Source organism: Hyaena hyaena, unplaced genomic scaffold, assembly GCF_003009895.1.
Source record: "Hyaena hyaena isolate Hyena2069 unplaced genomic scaffold, ASM300989v1 scaffold_77, whole genome shotgun sequence".
NCBI lineage: Eukaryota > Metazoa > Chordata > Mammalia > Carnivora > Hyaenidae > Hyaena > Hyaena hyaena.
In genome coordinates, this window is record NW_024080708.1 from 3,343,000 (window position 1) to 3,365,043 (window position 22,044).

Genomic DNA, 22,044 nt, shown 5'->3' on the forward strand with positions numbered 1-22,044 from the left:
CCATTGAGAGGATCCTTTTTTATAGTATAATTGAGGTATAATGCACATATCTGAAAATTCACTCTTTTAAAGTATTCAATTCAGGGGCGCCTGGGTGGCTTAGTCGGTTAAGCGTCCGACTTTCGCTTAGGTCATGATCTCGCGGTTTGTGGGTTCAAGCCCCGCGTCGGGCTCTGTGCTGACTGCCAGCTCAGAGCCTGGAGCCTATTTCAGAGTCTGTATCTCCCTTTCTCTCTGACCCTCCCCTGCTCACGCTGTCTCTCTCTCTCTCTTAGAAATAAATTAAAATATTAAAAAAAAAAAGAAAAAGTATTCAATTCAGTGTTTCTAAAATATATTCTTTGAGTGTGCAACCATCGCCACTGTGTAATTCCAGAATATTTTCATCACCCCAGAAAGAAACCCGGTACCCATTAGCAGTCAGTCCTTATTACCCCCTCCTCCCAGCTTTTAAAGGCATCCACTAGTCTACTTTCTGTCTGTGGGTTTGCCTATTATGGACATTTCATATAAGTGGAATCATACAATATGTGGCCTTTTGTGTCTGGCTCCTTTCACTTAGGGTACTATTTTCAAGATTCATCCAAGGTGTAGCATGTATGAGTACTTAATTCTTCTGATCTCAGGAGGAAGACTCCAGCTTTCTCTTTCCCTAGTTACTTCAGGTAAACTAACTGATCTACAGCCTAAACTCTTGCTCTCATGAAGCTACTTGCTTCCTCTTAATTGCTTAGCACCAAGATTTCCTTTTTTATTTTTTTTTTTTTTGAGAGAGTCTTTTGGCTTGAATTTCCTCACACTTTTTCAAATAAAGTCAACTCTTTTGGGGATAGCTTGGGAACTCTCTTTTTATGGGGCGCCTTTGCCCTTGGGCAACATCTTTGCAGCGGTGCTTTGAGTGCTGTCCAGTGACCAGTTCCTCTGATCTTCTTGTTTATCTCTACAGGTATGGAAGTTCAGCCCTATAAGTGAGCTGGGGCAAGGCAGTTAGGGTAAGGGTGATGGCGCCCCAGTATTCTCAACCTGTTGTGTCTGGTGTAGAGCTTCTGCCCTATGAATGAGGGCTAACCTAAGGAAGGGAGTCCCTCAACTCTTGGCTGTACTTGCCAACAATTTCAACCCATTAAATCTGCATTGGAGGTGATATGCTGGCTGCTTGCCCTCCCCAATAAAGTGTTATATTCCTTGTTTGGGAGCTGGGCTAGTTTTATTGCTCAGCTCCTGCCTAGAGTGTGGCTTCCTTCAGGGTGAGGATGGGGATGGAGGGAAGTGGACTGAGGGTCATATGCCAGACTCTCACTGGTATTACCGAGTCTTAGCAGATTTTCTTGAGTAAATGTTCTTTATTTGCTGTATACCTTTAGGACAATTTCCCGAGATTTCAACATTTTATTATCATTATTTTTTTTCTTTTTACCAGTTATGGTTGTAGGACTTCTTATGTTGCAGCTCTGGAAGTGGATCCCCCTCTTCCATAAAGTGGAATTTCTTTCTTATGATGGTGCTAGAAGGCTGGCTCTACTCAGCATTACTAATAAACAATTTTTTAAATCAGGCTGTTATGTTTTATTTATGAGATTTCAGAGTATCTGATTTTCCTTGCTCTGTTTCAGTTTCTCTGTATAAATGAACCTTGTTATAATGGTGTTTTACTTTTTAAAAATTTTTCAGTGACATATTTTTTGCTCATGGCTTTGATTTTTAGGTTTGGCTTCAGCATCAACTGCTGACGCCACTACTCATTCAAGCACCATGCTGTTTACTTCAGTGTCAGATGCTTCTACCTCCACTGTTGCTTCTGGGTTCTCATGTAAGTTACTGGTTGCAAAGAAAAGATTGTTGTTTTGCATCAGGCAGCTTCGCTCAATTTGCCAATATAAGCTATGGATCTCTTGCATCTCATAAATTATCATTATGCTCGAACCCATCCATCTGTAACTGCTGATATTAGTAGTAGCTTTGCTTAAGAACCCAATTGTCATGGCTTTAGCTGTGAATTTTATGTTAACATGATTATTCCAGCTTAAAGTGATAATTTTAAGCATATAATTCATTAACATTGTAATGTTTTGAAACAACTTCTTGAAGCTAATGAGAATAGTAAGAGTAGGAGTTTTGCCAAGTATATGTGTAGAGAAGTCTTATTATCCATGTGAATAAGATAAAATGGGAAATGAATGCTGGAGCCTTGCTATAATGTGTTCTTGCAGATAGACCAGTTTTGTGGTCCTTATACTTTACCTATCAGAGGTGATAGATGACAAAAGGACCAGTTTTCGGTTTTAATTGACACTGTGATGCCTTGTGGCTTCTCTCCTTCAAGAGGAACTTCTGGATGTGTTGAGCTGAGAAGTGGGATATTAATTACCTTGTAATGCCAACTTCTTTGCTATATATCTTCCATTAGTATAGTGACAACAAGTGTTGAATAAATCTTTTTTACAGGTCCATATAAACTGACTCTTCTTTCAAGATATATTCACAGTGTCATGACATTTATCATTAGCCTTTGTTATTGTAACCCTAGCTGTAATATGCCCCCCATCCCCCACAGCCCTGTTATAGCAAAATTGTCGCCATTCCCCAGAATAAAACTTGCCAGGAAGTGCTCATGCCTACTTCAGGGTGAAAAATGGTGGTTTACCATCTCTATCCTCTTGTGAAGTTGACGTAGGTAAACATTAGTTAAAATTGAAGGTTACCACCTGACTTGTATTTTCTACCAAGTAGACTTCCACTTTTGAGACATGACTGAGATTCTGGAAGCCTTTTGATATATGTAAGCAGTATTCTTCTTCACTACAATAGATTTTGTGGATAAGACCATGTCTGAGGTTAGAACTTATAATTGTTGAATGAATTCCATTTTCAATCAAAGACTTGCCCTCTGACCTACAACAGGCTTGTTTTCATACCTGTCTTTGATGTCCTTGCCTACAAAATGAAAAGAAAGCTCAACCATAGTGTTTGTAAAATTAACTTTAATGAGGTAAAACTTACATATAAAATTAACTTATGTTAAGCATGCAAATCAGTGATTTTAATAAGATTACTGAATTGTGTAACTTACAGTTTTAGAACGTTTCCATCATCCATATAAGGTTTCTCAGCCCAAGATAACTAATCTGTTTTATGTCTCCGTAGATTTGTCTTTTCTGAACATTTCTTATAAATGGATTGGCCATAGGTTTTGGAGTTCAGCCAAAAGTTTGTAAAGGACTCTTCAGATGAAAAAGACTCTATATAAATTACTTACTGTTTTTAAATTAAGGTGTAATAGGTAATATTATCTTCTTTTCTGCAGTTGGTTCCCCGACAACTTCGAATGGAGCATTTGGCAGTTTAGCCTTGGGATTTGGATTCAAATTTCCTGGAATGGGTGGAGCAGCTCATACTGCATCTAGTAAGATTTTAGAATTATTGGGGTGTGTGATATGTTTGGATGCTCATTGGAAAATGCTGTATAACAAGCAGTAAGCTGTATTCTGTAGTTTTTAGTATTATCTGAGTAAGTTTTGATCATTTCATTGTAGTATACAAAAGGTACACCAATACTGACAATTGCCAAAGTGTAGTGAGACATCTGATACCAGTGATACTACTTCGAGATGACCATAATCAAAGCTGCTATCAAATTTTTGTCAACTTTTCAATTTAAGAATTTTTATTATTGATCATAGTGTTTACATTGACCCAGTAGATTGGGATTGATAGTTACTTTTCCCTAAAACTTAACCTAAGTTTTGACCTGCATTAAAATTGATCCTATCCTAAAGCAGATTACAAGAGTTTCCATCCTAAATTTGTTTCTGCCACTTAGAAGCTAGTTAGGTTGTAGGTTGAAGAGAACTTGGCTAGTCGTTGCCTTATAGTTATAGTGAGCTGGGTGGTTAGGAGTCAGTTGCTAGTTAAACCTACAATTTAAGTCAGACTCCATTCTAGGAAAGTCTTACTTGTCTTATTTTAAAAGTTTACTTGAGGGGTGCCTGGCTGGCTCCGTTGGTTGAACATCTCACTTCAGCCCAGGTCATGATCTCTTATTTCTTGAGTTCGAGGCCCACATTGGCTTACTGCTTTCAGCATGGAGCCCACTTCAGATCCTCTGCCCCCTTCTCTTTCTGCCCCTCCCTCACTTGTGCTCTCTCAAAAAAAATCTTTCTTCAAACCTGGCATAAATTAACAGTCTCTCTCTTTTAAATTTAAAGTAATTATTCCTAACCAGAGATGTCCACCATCTATTTACGTATTCTTTTGCATGACTGATACCTGAGTTTCTGCTGTGTACTAGGCAACTGGCCAACCTATGAGAGTTGAGAAGGATGTCTTGAGAACTTTACAAGTTATCATATTTGCAAATAGCGTAACCCATAATCTCCCCCCTTAAAATGCTGAACAAAGAACTGATTCTTTCAGCCATGGGTAGAGTCACTGAAATATGAATTTGCATGCACTTTGAGGACTCTTCCATAACTCACTCCCTCCCTAGCTAGGTCTCAGATTCCTTCCTGAAAACTGGTACCTTTGCTACTAACCCACCCCTTATCGCCATTCCACCTACTATTAACCTTATATGCCCATCTCCCCATTAGATATATCTCAACTTGACAGCCTTAACCCAGAGTTAGTTTTTTCCCCCTACTCACCATTCCTTCTCCCCAAGCATATTTACTTGCTCAGACTCTTCACCTCACAGAGCCTTGCAGGTCAGCTTTCAAGTGTCTGTGTCTGCCAATTTGTAGCCATTTGGCATTATTGCCCTAGGTATAATCAGCAAGTTTTAAGAGAAGCTTCCTTTTTATTAATAATAACTCTTTTAACTTTTTTTTTGAGAGAGAGAAAACCAATGAGCAGCATGAGCAGGGGAGGGGCAGAGAGACAGAATGAGAGAGAATCCCAAGCAGGCTCCATAATGTCAGCACACAGAGCCCAGCACGGGGCTCAAACCCATGAACCGCGAGACCATGACCTGCATGGAAACCAAGAGTAGGATGCTCAACTGACTGAGTCACCCAGGTGCTCCAAGAAAAGCTTGCTTTTTATCAGTCTTATCTTTTGTATGGAAAATGTTTGTTTGGATAGGAAAATCAGATAGTAGGATGTTTTAAAGGATGTTTTCACTATTTTATATAATCACCTTTAAGGCCATCAGAATGAGATTTATTTAAATACAAATGTGATATGCAGTTATTTCCTATTTATAGAACTGTGCTTCCCTTTACTACGCAGATAATGTAAAGTTGACTGCATTTAGTTTAGGCCAAAGCCGTAACCTGCAAAATCAGACTGTGATGGAACTTTCATTCTCAAATCCATTACTTTTTTTTGTATTAATTGAAATACTATTGGTATTTGAGTATTATCTCCTATGCCAGAGCTAATTTATACCCTTTTAAAATACCATAAAAGCTAAGGAACAAAGATAAGTACCATTTTAAAAGGTTAAAATAATCATACCAATTTTTTTTAAGACTCAAGATGCTTTTATGTTTAGACTGACAGGTATTAATTTCCTGAAAGTATCATTCAACATCTTTGTGGAGATGTTTTGGTAGTGATGATAGTTGCTTTTCTTTTTATAAAAATCATACACACATATATATAAAGTACATGTATACATATATCACAGTCTCTAGAGAGGATAGTTTGGTGTTTATCTTTCCAGCCTTTGTTTCCCAAACACATACAAAGACACATTGAATTTGTTTTACAAAAATGAGATAATTACACACACACACACACAATCCTAGAATTTTAAGTTTTCGTATATATCACCTTTGCACATCTATCCATCTCAGGAAATACAGATTACTTTCTTTAATGTTTGTTTGTTTGTTTGTTTGTTTGTTTGTTTTGAGAGGGGGGAGAGGGGCAGAGAGAAAGGGAGACAAAGAATCTGAAGCAGGCTCCAGGCTCTGAGCTGTTAGCACAAAGCCTGACGTGGGGCTTGAACCCACAAACCATGAGATCATGACCTGACCATGAAATCAGACGTTTCACCAACTGAGCCACCCAGGTGCACCAATACGGATAACTTTTTTAGGGAAAAAAGTGAAGAAAAGCTTTATAAGAAGGATTCTTTTTTTCTTAATTGCTTTTCTGTTTTTCTGTTTGAATGATCTAATCAATACAGGAGGGGTCTTGATAGTGTCATTAAGTTTCAGTATTTCTGGGGAAGGATTTCTTTTCAGATAAGATTTTTATTCTCAGATAAAAATTGTGATGACATATGATTTTAAAGAGTGCCACATGGGATCCAGTCTGTAATCTTCCCGAGTGTTTTGATTGATAAGTGACCCGAGGGATCCTTTGAGAATGGGTATGGTCTTTCCTTGTGGTGTTCATTCCACCCTCACAAAGGCTGACACAAAGAATGGGGAAATTATTGTAAGGATTCTTGTGGCCAAAAGGGAAATGGAATCTTTTAGAAATCTAACACAGGTATTATCCTGGCACTGAACTTGAAAGAAATCAGAATTTAAGAGTTGTTCTAAAGGCAGGTTTTAGGGACCTCCTGATTCTGTTGCATAAACATAATTCAGCTCTTCTCCCTTAGTCTACTCTTACTTTTTTAAACTTTCCATTGGTTTCCTTACCTCTTTTTCTATCTTACAATTTTAGCTTATTCTTTAAAAAAATTTTAATGTTTATTTTTGAGAGAGAGGGGGAGACAGAGCACAAGCAGGGGAGGGAAGAGAGAGAGAGAGAGGGAGACACATAATCCAAAGCAGGCTTCAGGCTCTGAGCCATCAGCATGGAGCTCAATGTGGGACTTGAACTTACCGACTGCGAGATCATGACCCAAGCCAAAATCTGAGGCTTAACTGACTGAGCCACTTAGGTGCCCAAGTTTTAGCTTATTCTTAATTTTGGCTTCCTCAGACTCCTTAATTCTACTTCATGTGTGTCCTCTGTCGGTCCTTTCAACCCCCCTCTGTCTATAGTCTGATCCTTTCTACACTTTCGGAAATATTTCCAAATTTCTGCTTAGAGTCTGATTCTTTCCATATTTCTGGAAATATTTCCATATTTCTACCTATAGTCTTATTCTTCCCATAGTTCTAAATGTTTGAAAATGAGATGCTGATCTATTTTATCCTTGCTTGGCTAGAGCTTTCCATGCTAGACCCTTGTATAAGTTACCAGTAGTATATGGGATGGATACCGTACTTCGGATGCCCACCCTTGTCCCAATTGACTGTGAATCAGGAGCAAAAGACAGAATTATTGGAATAAAGAAAGAATATCAGAGCTTGGTCCCTCAGCAGGAACAGAGTAGGCCAGTTCCCTTCAGTATAGGCCGTGAATATTTTGGCAGGCACCATGATTTATACATTTATCTACTACGGCCACTAACCCGAAAATACTGCTAATTGGAAAAGCAAGGATAATATAAAACAAACAATTGTGTTTGTGTTATAATATATTTTTATAACAAATTTCTTGTTACAGAGCAGCATCTGTTACCGAGAACATATGAAAATACAGAGAACCAAAAAGAAGAAAAGAGAACATTTGCATTTCCCACTAGGCACAGTTTTCTGTGAATTGTTCTTTAAGTGCCCAGTGTGTAGGAAAAACCAGAAGTGTTTCAGAAAACCAAGGAATAATGATGGAGTGGAATAGAAGTGGGTGATAGATACGGGGAAGGAAGAATTTTAGTTAGGCCATGAAGTATATTGAGGATTTCTTCTAGAGAGGGCTGGCTATTCTAGTATGGGTGCAATAGGAAAAGACACATAGGAGTGAGGTCTGAGCTGTAGACGAAACTTTGAGAGGCTTTTACATATTAGACTGGCAAAGATATATGCCTAGTATGGGCTATAATGTAGAGAAACAGGTGCTCTCCCTTACTGATAGAAATGTAAATTGGCAAAATAATTTTGGTTGGGCAGTTTGGCAAGATATATTAAAACTTATGGCATGCTGACCCTTTGATCCAACAGTTTCATTTCTAGCAATTAATTACACAGATCTATCATGTAAGTATGCAAAGTTATAGATGTACAGAGAGTTTGTGTAAGATTGCCATTATTCTTCCCTTGAAAGTTTAGTAGAATTTGCCAATGAGGTCATCTGGGTCTGAAAGTTTTTTTATGAGAAGAACTTTGAGGATTGATTCAACTTCTTTAATGGTTACAGGTCTGGTTCAGTTGTAAATTTTATTTTTCTACAAATATATCTAGGATTTTTAATTTTTGGCAGAAGAGTTAATCCAGCTATCTGGCCTGCTATATATCACTTCATATTACAACAGTGTTAAGTGCAAATGCATACAACTTTGAGTTCAAATTCACATTTTAAAAAATGTTTCTATAGGGGTGCCTGGGTGGCTTAGTCAGTTAAGTGTCTGACTTTGGCTCAGGTCATGATCTCGTGGTTCACGAGTTCGAGCCCCATGTCGGGCTCTGTGCTGACAGCTCAGAGCCTGGAGCCTGCTTCTGATTCTATGTCTCCCTCTCTCTCTGCCCCTCCCCTGCTCACACTCTGTGTCTCTTTCTCTCAAAAACAAATTTTAAAAATATTAAATTTTTTAAATGCTTCTATAGTTTTTATCCTGAATGATCAAGGACTAAATAAGTCTCTCATTTCTTGCTAACACACATTTTATTTTCCAGCTACAACATCAACGACGACCACCACCACTGTCACCACTACCACGACTACTACCACAACTCCCAGTGGCTTTGCCTTGAATCTAAGATCACTGGCATCAGCTGGGATTAATAGCATTGTTCCAGTCGGTATTAATTCCGTACCTTTTACTTCGACTGTTAAGTAAGCATGTTTATTTGAAAATTTGCGTGAATTTCTTTTTATTTATCATGTACAAAGTATAGTTTGCTTGTATAGCTGTAAAATAGCGTTTGAATGTTCGGTAATTGACTCAGTCAAAGGAGCAGATAAAGGATTTCTGTAACTTAGTAAATTGAACAATTAATAGCATGCCATTGTCTTATTACCTTTATGATACTATTATTACTATTACTAGTAGTAGCTAACATTTGTTGTGCAATTACTAAATATTTAGCAATGTGACAATGCTTTACAAACATCATATCATTTAATCTTCCCAGTAACCCTATGAGGTAGGCAATATTTTGTTCCCATTTTACAGATGAGAACACTGGAGCACATACAGATTTTATAATCTGCCCCTGGTTGTACACTTAATAATGGTTGAACCAGGATTAAAATTCAGCCAGTTGAGCTCCATAGCCTATGATCTTAGAATCTGTACCATGTCCGTCTCTAATTGTTTGGGTTTTTTTCATTAGGTTTTTATTTTGAGACCATTGTAGATTCACATGTACTTCTAAGCAAGAACACAAAAAATTCTGTGTCCTTTACCCAGTATCCCCTGATAATAACATCTTGCTATGCTAGAGTACAGTATCACATCCAAGATACTGACATTGATATAGTTAAGATATAGAACAGTTCCATCAGCACAAGGATCCTTCCTGTTGCCCTTTTATAGCCACACTCACTACCATCCCCTCCTTTTCCTGATCCTGTGCAACAAGGAATCTGTTCTCCATTTCTATAACCTTGACATTTAAAGAAATGTTATACAAATGAATCGTATATTATGAGATCTTTAAGGATTGTTTTGTTTTTCTAGACATTATTCCTTGAGGTAAGGCTGTCATGTGCATCAGTACTTTGTTCCTTTTTATTTCTGAGAAGTAGTCCATAGTATTGTGGATGAACTATAATTTATTCACTTGTTGATGGACATGTAGGTTGTTTCCAGTTTCTGGCAGTTATGAATAAAGCTGTGGGGAACATTTGTGTACAGGTTTTTTCTTGTGAGTGTAAGTCTCATTTCTCTGGGATCAGTGCCCAGAATGCAGTTACTAAGTGGTGTGGTCATTGTGTGTTTATTTTTTTTAATATATTGCCAAGTTCTTTTCCGGAGTGGCTGTGCCATCTTACACACTGAACAGCAATGTACAAGGGTTCTAGCTTGTCTGCATTCTCAGCAGGATCTGGTGTTGTCACTGTTTTTTATTTTAGGCCTTCTAATAAATGTGACGTGATATCTCATTGTGGTTTTAATTTGCATTTCCCTGATGACTGATGATGTTGAGCATCTCTTCATGTGTTTTTCTGCTATCTGCATATGCATATCGTCTTTGGTGACATGTCTGTTCATATCATGTCTTTTTTCCATTTTCTACTTGGATTTCTTTTTTTAATTTCAAGTGTTGAGAGTTTTTTACATTCTACATTCAGTTTTTTTTTTCAGGTATGTAGTTTATAAATATTTTCTCTAACTCTGTAACTTGTCTTTTCCATCTTTTTAACTGGGTGTTTTGCTAAACAAAAACTTATTGAATGGACCATGTTTTAATATTAAGTTTAAGAGCTCTTTGCCTAACCTTAGATCCCAAAGATTCTCAATTTTTTATAAAGGTTTTACAGTTTTACATTTTACATTTAAATCAGGATCCATTTTGCGTTAATTTTTGAATAAGTGTGAGGTTTAGAGTAAGATTCATTTTTTTTTTTGTTTGTTTGTGGATGTCTGATTTTTCCAACATCATTTGTTGAAAGGGAGTCTTCAACTTCCTCTGCTGAATTGCTTTTACACCTTTGTCAAAAATCAATTGGACATATTTGTGTCAAATGTTTTCTCTGCCTCAACTGATACAATATTTTAAGATTTTTCTTCTTTAGCATAATGATATGGTGAATTATATTGGTTGATTTTCAAATGTTGAACCAGCCTTACAAGCATAGGATAAATCCCACTTGGTCATGGTGTATGATTTTTTTATACTTTTCTGGATTAGTTTGCTAGTATTTTGCTTGAAGACTTTTCTGTCTTCATTCATGAGAGATATTGGTGTGTAGTTTTGTTTTCTTTCATTTTTTATTCTGTCTTTGGTTTTGATATGTGGATAATACTAGCTACATAAAATGATCTGAGAAGTATCTTCTGTTTTATGTAAGGAATTATGTAAAATTGTGTAACAGATTGTGTTTGTTAAATGTTTGGCAGAATTCTTTAGTGAAACCTCTGGGTCTAGATACTTCCTTTTCGAGATCTTTTAAATTAAAAATTAATTTCTTTAATGTTTCTAGGACTATTCAGGTTATGTGTTCATCTTTTATGAGTTTTAGTAGTGTTTGGTTTTCAAGGAATTGGTCTGTTTTTCTAAGTTGTCAAATTTGTGAGTATAAAGTTGTTTGTAGTATTTCCTTCTTGTGCTTTTAATAGCTTTTTCAATTCTTATGTTGGTGATCTGTACCTTTCTTTTATCAATTTTATTCATCTTTTCCCAAAGAAGTAGCTTTTGGGGCACATGGGTGGCTTAGTCAGTTAAGCATCCAACTGTGGCTCAGGTCATGATCTTGCAGTTCACAGCTGTGTTGGGCTCTGGGCTGACAGCTCAGAACCTGGAGCCTGCTTCAGATTCTGTGTCTCCCTCTCTCTTTTGCCCACTCCCCTGCTCATGGTCTGTCTGTCTGTCTCTCTCTCTCTCTCTCTCTCTCTCTCTCTCAAAAATAAATAAAAATGTTAAAACAATTTTTTAATTAAAAAAAGAAGTAGCTTTTGTTTTATTGATTGATTAATCTCTATTGTTTTCATTGCCAGTTTCATTGATATCTACTATTTATTATTTCTTTCTTTCTGATTGTGGTGAGTTCCTATTGCTCTTTTTCTAGTTTCTTGAGTAAGGAACATAGATTATTGATTTGAGACCTTTCTTTTTTCCTAATGTAAGCATTAAATGCCCTAAACATTTACCTCACCATTGCATTAGCTGTGTACCACATATCCTATTATGTTTTATTTTTATTTTCATTCAATTCTGTCTACTTTCCAGATTACCTTTGTGAATTCCTCTTTGGCCCATAGATTATTTAGAAGTATGTTGTTTAATTTCCAAGTGCTTGGAGATCTTATTTTCTTTCTATATCGATTTCTAGTTTTGATTTCATTATAGTTGGAGAGCATGCTCTCTCTGTATGACTTGAGTCCTTTTATAGTTGTTCAGGTTTGTTTTATGATGCAGATACAGTCTTTCTTTTTTAATGTTTATTTTGAGAGAGAGATAGCACATGGGAGGAGGGGCAGAGAGAGATGGGGAGAGAGAATCCCAAGCAGGCTCCATATTGTCAAACTCCTGAACCACAAGATCATGACCTGAGCTGAAACCAAGAGTCAGATGCTTAACCAACTGAGCCACCCAGACACCCTGAAGATCTAGTCTTTCTTGGTGAATGTTTCACGGGCATCTGGAAGTTGTGTTTTCTGCTCTTGGGTAGAGCGTTTTATATATGATGATTAGATCCTGCTTTTGTTGTATTTTCAGATTTGTATCCTTGCAGCTTTCCTCTCTATTGTTTCTTTCAGTCTTGGAGAGTGGCTTTTTGAAGTCCTCAACTAGAAATGTGGATTTGTCTGTTTTTCCCTTTAGCTCTATCAGTTTTGCTTTTGTGTGTTTTGAGGTTCTGCTCTTTGGTTGCCTTACACATTTAGGGTTGTTGGCCTTCCCTGGTGCTTTGATTCCTTTCTCATTATGCAGTGTCCCTCTTTGGTCATTTTCTCTGTGCTAAAATTGATTTTATCTGTTATTAATATAGCCATGAAAAATTAATCTTGCATGTACATCTTTTTCCATCATTTTACTTTCAGCCTATTTGTGTCTTTGTATTTGAAATGAGTTTCTTGTAGATAGCACATTGATGGGTCATAATTTTTATCCACTCTATTTCTGCCTTTTAGTTGGTATATTTAGCACATTTACACTTAAGGTAATTATTGATATGTTTGGGCTTACCTTTGCCATTTTACTATTTGTCTTTTGTTTGCTACTTCTGTTTTTGTTTTTGTTTGTTTGTAATTTCCCTGTGGGATATTAAGACCTTTTTTAGGGTTCCATTTTGTTCTATTTTTTTTAATGTTTATTTATTTTTGAGAGAGAGACACAGACAGACAGACAGACAGAACATGATTGGAGGAGGGGTAGAGAGAGAAGGAGACACAGGATCCAAAGCAGGCTCCAGGCTCTGAGCTGTCAGCACAGAGCCCGACGTGGGCTCGAACTCATGAACCATGAGATCATGACCTGAGCCAAAGTCAGACACTAACCAACTGAGCCACCCGGGCGGGCACCCCTTGTTCTATTTTTATAGTGTTTCTGAGTATATTGCTTTCTCTAATTTTCTCAGTAATTGCTCTAAGTGTTACAGTATACATAAGTAACTTATAATCATCTAGTCATGTTGACATTTTACCACTTTGGTAATTCCATGTAGCTCCCTTTACTCTTACATTTTAAGTTTAATTGTCTCAATTATTTCCTCCATGTACATTGAACACTGCATTCTGTGATGTTATACTTTTTACTTCAGCCATAAAATATGATTTTAAAAACTCATGAGAAGTAGGATAGTCTATTATATTTACACTTTTTGTTCATTATGACATTTTTTCCTTCATGAAGTTCCAAACCTTCTTCTGTTTTCATTTTTTTTGTTGTTTAGCCAGTTTTTTTTCTTTGTTTCTCTTTTTTTCCAAAGGTTTTTTTTTTGTTTTTTTTGAGAGAGAGAGAAAGCACGAGTGGGGAAGGGGCAGAGAGAGAGGAGAGAATCCCAAACAGGCTCTGCATTGTCAGCACAGAGTTGATGTGGGGCTCAAACTCACAAACTGTGAGATCATGACCCGAACTGACTCAGATGCTAAACGACTGAACCACCAGGTGCCCCCAGTTGAGCCAATTTTCAAGGTAGGTTTGCCACCAACAAAAAATGTTGCGAGGAAATATCTATTTTCCCTTCATTTCTGAAGGATATTTTTACCAGCTAGAGAAGTTGTGGTCAACAGATTTTTTTTCTTCATGTACTTAAAAAATGTTGTGACACTTCCTTTTAGTCTCCATGGTTTAAGATGAGAAATCTGTCATTTGAATTGGTATTACCTTTTGAGTAATGTGTTGTTTCTCTCTGGCTACCTTAAAGATTTTTTTCATTCTTTAGTTTTCAGAAATTTAAGTATTAGGTGTCTTAGTGCACGTTTCTTTGAATTATTCTGTTTGGGGTTTGATCAGCATCTTGAATCTGTAGATTTAAATCATTTGCCAAATTTGGGGAGTTTTTACCTTTATTTTTCAGAATACTTTTTCAATCCCATTCTTTCTTTTCCTCTAATCACACTCCAGATGGGTGATATGATACGAATGTTACCACTTTTATTATTGTCCTCTGGGTTCTTTAGATTTTTTTTTTCATTTTTTGGTGTCTCTTCTCTTTGCTATTCTGTAAATTCTATTGATCTACTCTCAAGTGTGCTGATTCTATCCTTGGTCATCTTCACTCTAGTATTAAACCCTTCACGCGAGCTTTTTTATTTCCTTTTTTCAATTCTATAATTTCCATTCAGTTGCTTTTTTATAACTTCAGTTTCTTTGCTGAGATTTTCTCTTTTTCTTTTGTTTCTAGAGAATTCATAATTGCTTGTTTGGAGCATTTTTTGATGGTTGCTTTACAATTCTTTTCAGAGAATGCTAACATCTGACACCTCTCAATATAGGCGCCTGTGGACTCTCTTTTCTCTTTTGAGTCATGGTTTTCCTGGTACTTGGCAGGAGAGATCATTTTCAGTTGCATCCTGGACATTAGGTCTATCATGTTAGGAGAGTCTAGGTTCTATTTTAATTATTTTTCAATCAGGCAATCATTTTGTTGGGGTCTAGTGCAAGGATTGGCTGTGTTTGTATCTTTAGCTTCCTAATAGACCCTACCCACACCACCCCAGTGAAAGTGAGGTGCTGACTCATGCCGCCTCAATGCACATGAGTGGTGTAGAAGTTCAGCTATCCCCTCAGCCCTGCTGACTCAGTCCCCATGAAAGTGGGGCATTGGGTCCCACCACTTCATTGCCTCAAGTGGGGACGTAAGCTCAGCTCTCAGCTGGGTCCCTGGGACCCCAGAATAAGAGGAAGTGGGGACTAACTCATACACTTAGGTGCTGCAGGTTGGAGCCAGAATTTCAGCTTCCTTTTGGGTGTCACTGATACAAAAGGAGTGAGGAAGCAGGATATCAACTATTCTGTCTTACAACTTCATTCAGCCTCTTGATGCCATGGGTTGGTATGGAAGCTTAGTTCCCTACTGGGCCTCACTGACCCAGCATTACTTTGTTCAGTCTCAGTGATGCCAGGTGGGCGTAGAGGTTAGCCCCTCATTGGGTCCCACTAACACTAGCAACAAGTGGGGAAGCCTAACAGTAACTAACCCCATCTTTATTACGTCTTGATGCTGCTGGGTGGGTATTTAGATTCAGCTTGTCACTGGCCTTGTTGACAGGACCCTGGTAGAGGAAATAGAACACTAGCTGCCTCTGCCAAGCAGAGAATTGATGATAACCTCTCTGCTCAGCCCTGATGACACTGCCCCAGCAGAGGAATTAGGGCATTGCCTGGTTCCGCCAGTCACAGGATGGAAACTCAGCTACCTGCTTAGCCTGTTTGATACCACTACGCAGGGGAATCACAGTTCTTTTTGGTTCTGCCCCGTGGAGGATGGAAGATCAGCTCCCTTCTCTGTTTTGTGGATACTACTTAGACTGGAAACGGATCATTTTGATTCAGAACTGTGGGGAAAGGGAGTCCTGTCTCTGGCCACATGTACCCAGAAGGGAGCTTGCATCATCCTGAGCTGAGGGGGAAAGAAGAAAGCAAGTGTGGCACAGACTTCAGCTATTCTTACTGAGATTTAGTACATTTCTTAATAGAGCTTTTTTAATTTGCCATATTCCTCTAGGATAATTCCCAAATATTTTGAATGGTTGTTTTTAAAATAATTGTTACCAACTATGCTGCTGGTTTTGTTAGGGATCAGGTCTGAAAACCTCATGTGCTATTTTCTTCTTTAAGTCCTCCGATGTTATTCATTCAAAAAATATGGTTAAAAGTGTGGTCATGTCATACCACATCCCTCTCTTTTCTTTTTTTTTTTTTTTTTTTTTAGATTTTTCTGAGGACTTTAATTTGTTCTACTAGGAAATCTCCTTTTCTTCTTGACCTATTTCCATAATGGGCTCTCGCCAGTCTCCTTTTCTTTTTTTTCTTTTTTAATTTACATCCAAGTTAGTTAGCATATAGTGCAATAGTGATTTCAGGAGTAGAATCCAGTAATTCATCCCCTACATATAACACTCAGTGCTCATCCCAACAAGTGTCTTCCTTAAAGTCCCTTGCCCATTTAGCTCATCCCCCCCATCCACAACCCCTCCAGCAACCCTCAGTTTGTTCTCTACACTTAAGAGTCTCTTATGTTTTTGTTTCCCTGCCTGTTTTTATATCATTTTTGCTTCCCTTCCCTTATGATCATCTGTTTTGTATCTTAATTTCCATGTATGAGTGAAGTCACATGATATTTGTCTTTCTTTGATTTCGCTTAGCATAATACCCTCTAGTTCTATCCATGTTGTTGCAGATGGCAAGATTTCATTCTTTTTGAGTGGCAAGTAATACTCCATTGTGTGTAGATAGATGGATAAAGAAGATGTGGTGTGTGTATACATACATGCCGAGTAATACACCATTGTATCTATATACACCACATCTTCTTTATCCATTCATCTGTTGATGGACATTTGGGCTCTTTACATACTTTGGCTGTTGTTGATAGCGATGCTATAAACATTGGGGTGGATGTTCTCCTTTGAAACAGCACACCTGTTGCCCTTTGCACCCTCTTTTTTAGTGCAATCGTAACTCCTGTGATGACATATGGTCAGCTGGAGGGTCTGGTAAACAAATGGAGCCTTGATTTAGAGGATCAAGAGAAGTACTTTCTTCACCACGCCACTCAGGTCAATGCTTGGGACCGTACACTGATTGAGAATGGTGAGAAGGTAAGAAGATGGTCTCATTAATCTATGTGTATTGTACAGATATTTCCAGATCAACACAAGAGCATAGACCTGTGTTTTGTGGTAATTTTCTATTCCACTATTTGATGTTCAACTTACAGATCTTTTCCCTATGTAATGAATGCCCTGAATTAGTAAATTGCCCATATTTGAAGTGTGGATAAGAAAATTAATATTGCTTTAAAATTACAATATAAATTCAAATATTTGCATTATTGTATCTTATTTTCCTTTGTAGATTACTACTTTGCATGGAGAAGTGGAAAAGGTGAAACTGGATCACAAAAGGTAGAACCTTAGACTCTCTAGATTGAAAGATTAAAGATTGATTTCTTTGTCCATTTTTCCCCCTTGCTGTAGTTTTTCAACTTTATTTTGCCACTCTCAATTCCTTTCATCAGCCCTTCCATTGACTTTTTTTTTCAGGCTGGAGCAAGAATTGGATTTTATTCTGTCACAGCAGAAGGAACTAGAAGATCTCTTGACCCCTTTAGAGGAGTTTGTGAAGGACCAGAGTGAGTCTACTTATCTGGAGCATGAAGATGAGGAGCCTAGGAAGACGTAAGTAACTGAATAAAGATCAAGGAATGGGGCAAAAACTTAGCTACAGAAAAAAAACAAGGGGAAAAAATAGAATTGAAAGGCAGGGAATAAAAATTCATAGGAAAGGACAAGTTCTTGTAGTTGCCATTTATCAACTTCTTTGACTGTTTTCTGTTTATCTTTTCACGATGCTTGAAAATGAAGTAGTCATTCTGGCAGTTTTGTTTTATAGCATTGTATACACTTATTAATCTCAAGCTTATACATGACCATGGTAAAATTTTTCTATTTGTCAAATTTGTTCTTAAACTAGAAATACCAGTTTTATGTGTGTGGTGTCATAGTATTGGGGGATATTTATGGTCTTCTGTTTCTATTGACTCTTAAACCTAATGTTCATGCAGTTGCTTCAGTGATAAATCATTGGCTATCTTAAAGGCAGTTTGTTAATCTGGGGGCAGGCTGCATAGCTTTCAAAAATTGAATGATTTTTGTCAGTGTCTTGGGCTAAATATATTTTGTGTGTGATTCACTCTTTTTGTTGATCACATTACCAGTGTTCCCACTGTAACTTTATCTCTCTGTGACTGAACTTTGGTAATAAGGCCAAATAGTAAGTGTTAGGAAAACTTGTCTGAATGTGCTACATAAACCAGACTGAAACCAAATCAGACTTCCTTTAGTAGTGGATTATTAGTGAGTTAAGACTGACCTTATTTTCTAAAGGCTTGCAAATTAACTTTTTTGTAGGTGCATTAAATATGGTAAGTACAGCTAATCTATATGGACCCTAATTCTGTTCCTGATTTTGTCTTTCAGCCTTTGTGAATCTTTTATTTGGGGGGGGGGGGAGAGAGCATTGCTTTCTGTGCATTCCGTAATTTTTTGAAGCACATATAGTTACATTTTTGGCCATGGGTTCCTAACTGTAATTTGAAGGAATAATTGAAACATTAGCTCCTTTCCAGTTTTTTCTGTGTAGTCAGATTTATATTTGATGGAATCTTTAGCAGGCAACTAAGTAATTGGTTAAAGGCAACCAATTACCTTTAACTATTTCTGGACAGAAAGGCAATACTTAGCTATCAATAAATCTAATTGATTCCTTTAATCTTTATAGATGTTAAGATTTAAAAACTCTCTGGTTACTTTAATTCATAAGCATATTATTGACTAAGTAAGTGTGTATATATGTGTGTACATAATTTGGGTGGAACTCTTGAGAATTTAGCCAACTAATATTTGCTATGAACTTAACAGGTTTATCTGCCTTTAATGTTAATCTCATTTCTCAAAACATCCTTTATTGGATGATGAAGTATATTTATATAAGGTTTTACTTTGAAAATTTATTATTTAGCAGCACCTGGGTGGCTCAGCCAGTTGAGCAGCTGACTTCAGCTCAGGTCATGATTTCGAGTTTATGAGTTCAAGCCCGTGTTGGGCTCTGTGCTGACAGCTAGGAGCCCAGAGTCTGCTTTGGATTCTGTGTCTCCCTCTATCTCTGCTCCTTCCCCTCTTGCACTCTGTCTCTGTCTCTCTCAAAAATAAATAAACATTTAAAAAATTAAAAAAAAAAGAAAATTTAGTATTTAAAATCATTAAAGACCTCTCAGCACTTATTGAATACTGCTAAACACCAAATAACTGCTCATGTATCTAGATGTTTTATAAGAGCTAAAAAGAGTTTCTTTGCTTCAGAGCTCCCTGGAACATTGTCTAGAGGGGAAATAGGTGACTATAAAAATGGCAAGATGGATAAAAGACCTCACCTCTGGAGTCTTTTTAGAATATGGTAATAATAAGGTCATGAATGCTGCCTACATAAAAATGTGCCATTTGTCATAACTGAGACCTACTTAGAAGGTGGGGGGGGGGCGGGGATTGGTGCAAATCCAGCTGGCAGCATCATCTTTGTATGTCAGTAACAAGACATAGCGGAGAAGCATTTCTTGTTCATCTCTTTATTTTACCTGCTTTTTCAGTTATAAATTAGCCGAAAATATAGATGCTCAGCTGAAGCGAATGGCCCAAGATCTCAAGGACATTATCGAGAACCTGAATACATTTGAAAGTCCTGCGGACACCACTGACCCGGTGTGTTAACTGCTTTATCTGTTTAGACAAGCAAGATTTAGTATATTAACATTCTGTGGGTTCCTTTAGCTAGTCACCTTGTCCTGTCCTCTTGTGCTCCTTACCTACAGATCTGAACTTTGGGGTGTAGTTAGTGGGGCAGGAAATATTTAGGAGCAGAAAAGGTTATGAAGTTTTTTTGTGTGATTATTCCCAGGAGGGTAAAAAAATGAGTTTCCTCCCTAAGTTTTCAGGGTTTTCTCTCTGTTCTTCACACAGCTGAATATATTCCTGTGATTACTTTTATCTGTCCGCTTACTCATTGCCTAATCCATTCTTCCTTTTATGTATTTATCTAGGTATTCGTAGATACATCTATATGTATTCATATAATTGTGAGTTTATATGTTCGAGTTTATTAGGTATATCCAGGCAATCCTTAATTTATGACAGAGTTCTATCTCAAAAATTTGATAAGCCAACCATTTTAGTTTTAAAATATATTTTTCCATAGAAATTTTGTTTGATGTGGTTATTATGTTTCTGTCTGCCTTGTAGAATCCTACTTAACTCATAATGTAAGTGTATTTTAGCATAGGAAAATAAAGCTGAGGCTCCGATTAAAGAATTGAGACGTTTTGAATTAATTTGGCCATAAGAAAGGATTGTTTCCTTTATGCTCCAATTAAAGAACTTCTTTCCTCTACCTTTCCCTGTTGTCATAGCGGCTACATGGAGTTCTTTTTCCCCTCTCTCATTCCATGGCAGCAATGGTAAGAGGAATCTTCCATTGTGAGAACTCCTGTTGTACTTTCTATCTGTTGATTATAATTCGAAGTGCGGCCAGGATCTGGAGAGGTGAGGACAAAGGATAGACAGTATATCGTGATTATTCTTTAGTAAACTCTTTGTCCAAACATACAGATAGTTCTTTATCTGTGTACACATTACTAGCTTTTTTAATTCTAAAGAGACAGCATGGTATAGTTAGGAAAGCATTTAAATTTTATTTAAGTCATTTAATCTCTCTGGATCTTAGCTCCTTCTTTTGCAAAATGTTAAGGGTGGACCAAATGATCTTGAAGTCCCCTCTAGCTATAAAAATTATGCCATTCTCTACTTTGGGTGAATCTAAAATTGAACAAAGACAAATACAAATTAGACTGGGATTATCCATGCTACTGTCTCCTTGTGTTCACATAGGTGATCAAGAGTTGACAGAAAATAAGTTTTCTTTTTATGACATATTAGATCACCATTGTGATTATAAAATCCAAAGTTATTTTATGAAAGAATTTTTAAGCGTAGATAAATACATGCAGATTTACGCATGAGGCCAAGCTGCTATCTAATCTCTCTGTGTTGAGTTAAAATATGAGAACTTTCTGAACAGAGAAAGTAAAAGGGGCCTGTAATCTTATGCTTATCCTTTTTGTCTACTTAGCCTTGGATTGTTTTACTTTATTTTGATAGTGAGGAGTAAATGGTGTGAGTATTTTGTTTTTGTTTTTCCTGGCAAGGGTGATTGAGATGTTTAAGATGAGTGAATTAAAGATAATTGCTGCTTGATAGTAGGACAAAAGAAGCAAGAGATCAGCAACAATTCGTCTCTTTTCTCAGATAGCATAAATCATTGGACAAGAAGCAGAGAAAACATTTGCTGAACAATAGCATTCTTGTAGATAATTTATCATAACTAGATAAACAGAGCTTCTTTACTGTGGGCCATACACCAGGGTAGAAAAATAGCAACAATGTTTAACAGTATTCACAATGATGGGATTTACCTGTTTTTACTTTTGGGGGGTTGGAATGGGAGGGAAAACCTAATACCTGAAGTCTTTATTAAGTAAATCCGCGTTATGGCAAATGGTATTCAGTCACACTGTCTTACAAAAACTCATTGTTCCGGGGTGGGGGTGGCTCAGTAGGTTGAGTCCTACTTCAGCTCAGGTCATGATCTTTCCACTTGTGTTCAAGCCCCACATTAGGCTCACTGCTGTCGGCAAAGATCCCGCTTTGGATCTTCTGTCCCCCTCTGTCTTCTCCTCCCCAACTTGCACTCTCTGAAAACTAAACAAACATTTAAAAAAAACCCTCATTGTGTCTAGTACAAGTTGTATTTCTATTTGTTACATTAAAATTTGCTGCTTTCACTACATACTGTTCTTTAAGTGTAACATTTTCATGTCCTCCTGTTATATCCTGGATTTTACTACAATAGTCATCAAAAATATTTTTAAAATTTTCAATATTCAGTGTATCTTATTACAAAGTTCATACATATTCAATGTGTTAAGCTTGGAAAATGGGGAAATCTATAATGCAAATTAAATCACCTATATTACCAGTACTCTGCTAATACTTTGGTATATTTTTTCCAAGTCTTTTTGCTATGTTTGTAAAAATTCTCCTTTTGTTTTAAACAGCATTAGAAGCATATGTATATAGAGTTTTGTATTTAATATTTTTTCATGTGTTATCTCAAAATTTTAAGCATTCTTTGAAAACTTTGAAAATCTTTGAAAATATTAATC

At 37.0% G+C, this 22,044-nt stretch overlaps 1 protein-coding gene across 1 annotated transcript in view; it reads left to right on the forward strand.

Moving 5' to 3' along the window:
* The window catches only part of NUP62CL (nucleoporin 62 C-terminal like), a 77,551-nt gene that overhangs the window by 32,090 nt on the left and 23,417 nt on the right, over window positions 1-22,044 (forward strand). Inside the window, exons 4-10 of the mRNA XM_039233540.1 lie at window positions 1,706-1,810; window positions 3,305-3,403; window positions 8,616-8,775; window positions 16,720-16,870; window positions 17,127-17,176; window positions 17,315-17,449; window positions 19,417-19,528. Of these exons, the coding sequence (XP_039089471.1) occupies window positions 1,706-1,810; window positions 3,305-3,403; window positions 8,616-8,775; window positions 16,720-16,870; window positions 17,127-17,176; window positions 17,315-17,449; window positions 19,417-19,528 (812 nt within the window). The remainder of the gene's footprint in view (window positions 1-1,705; window positions 1,811-3,304; window positions 3,404-8,615; window positions 8,776-16,719; window positions 16,871-17,126; window positions 17,177-17,314; window positions 17,450-19,416; window positions 19,529-22,044) is intronic.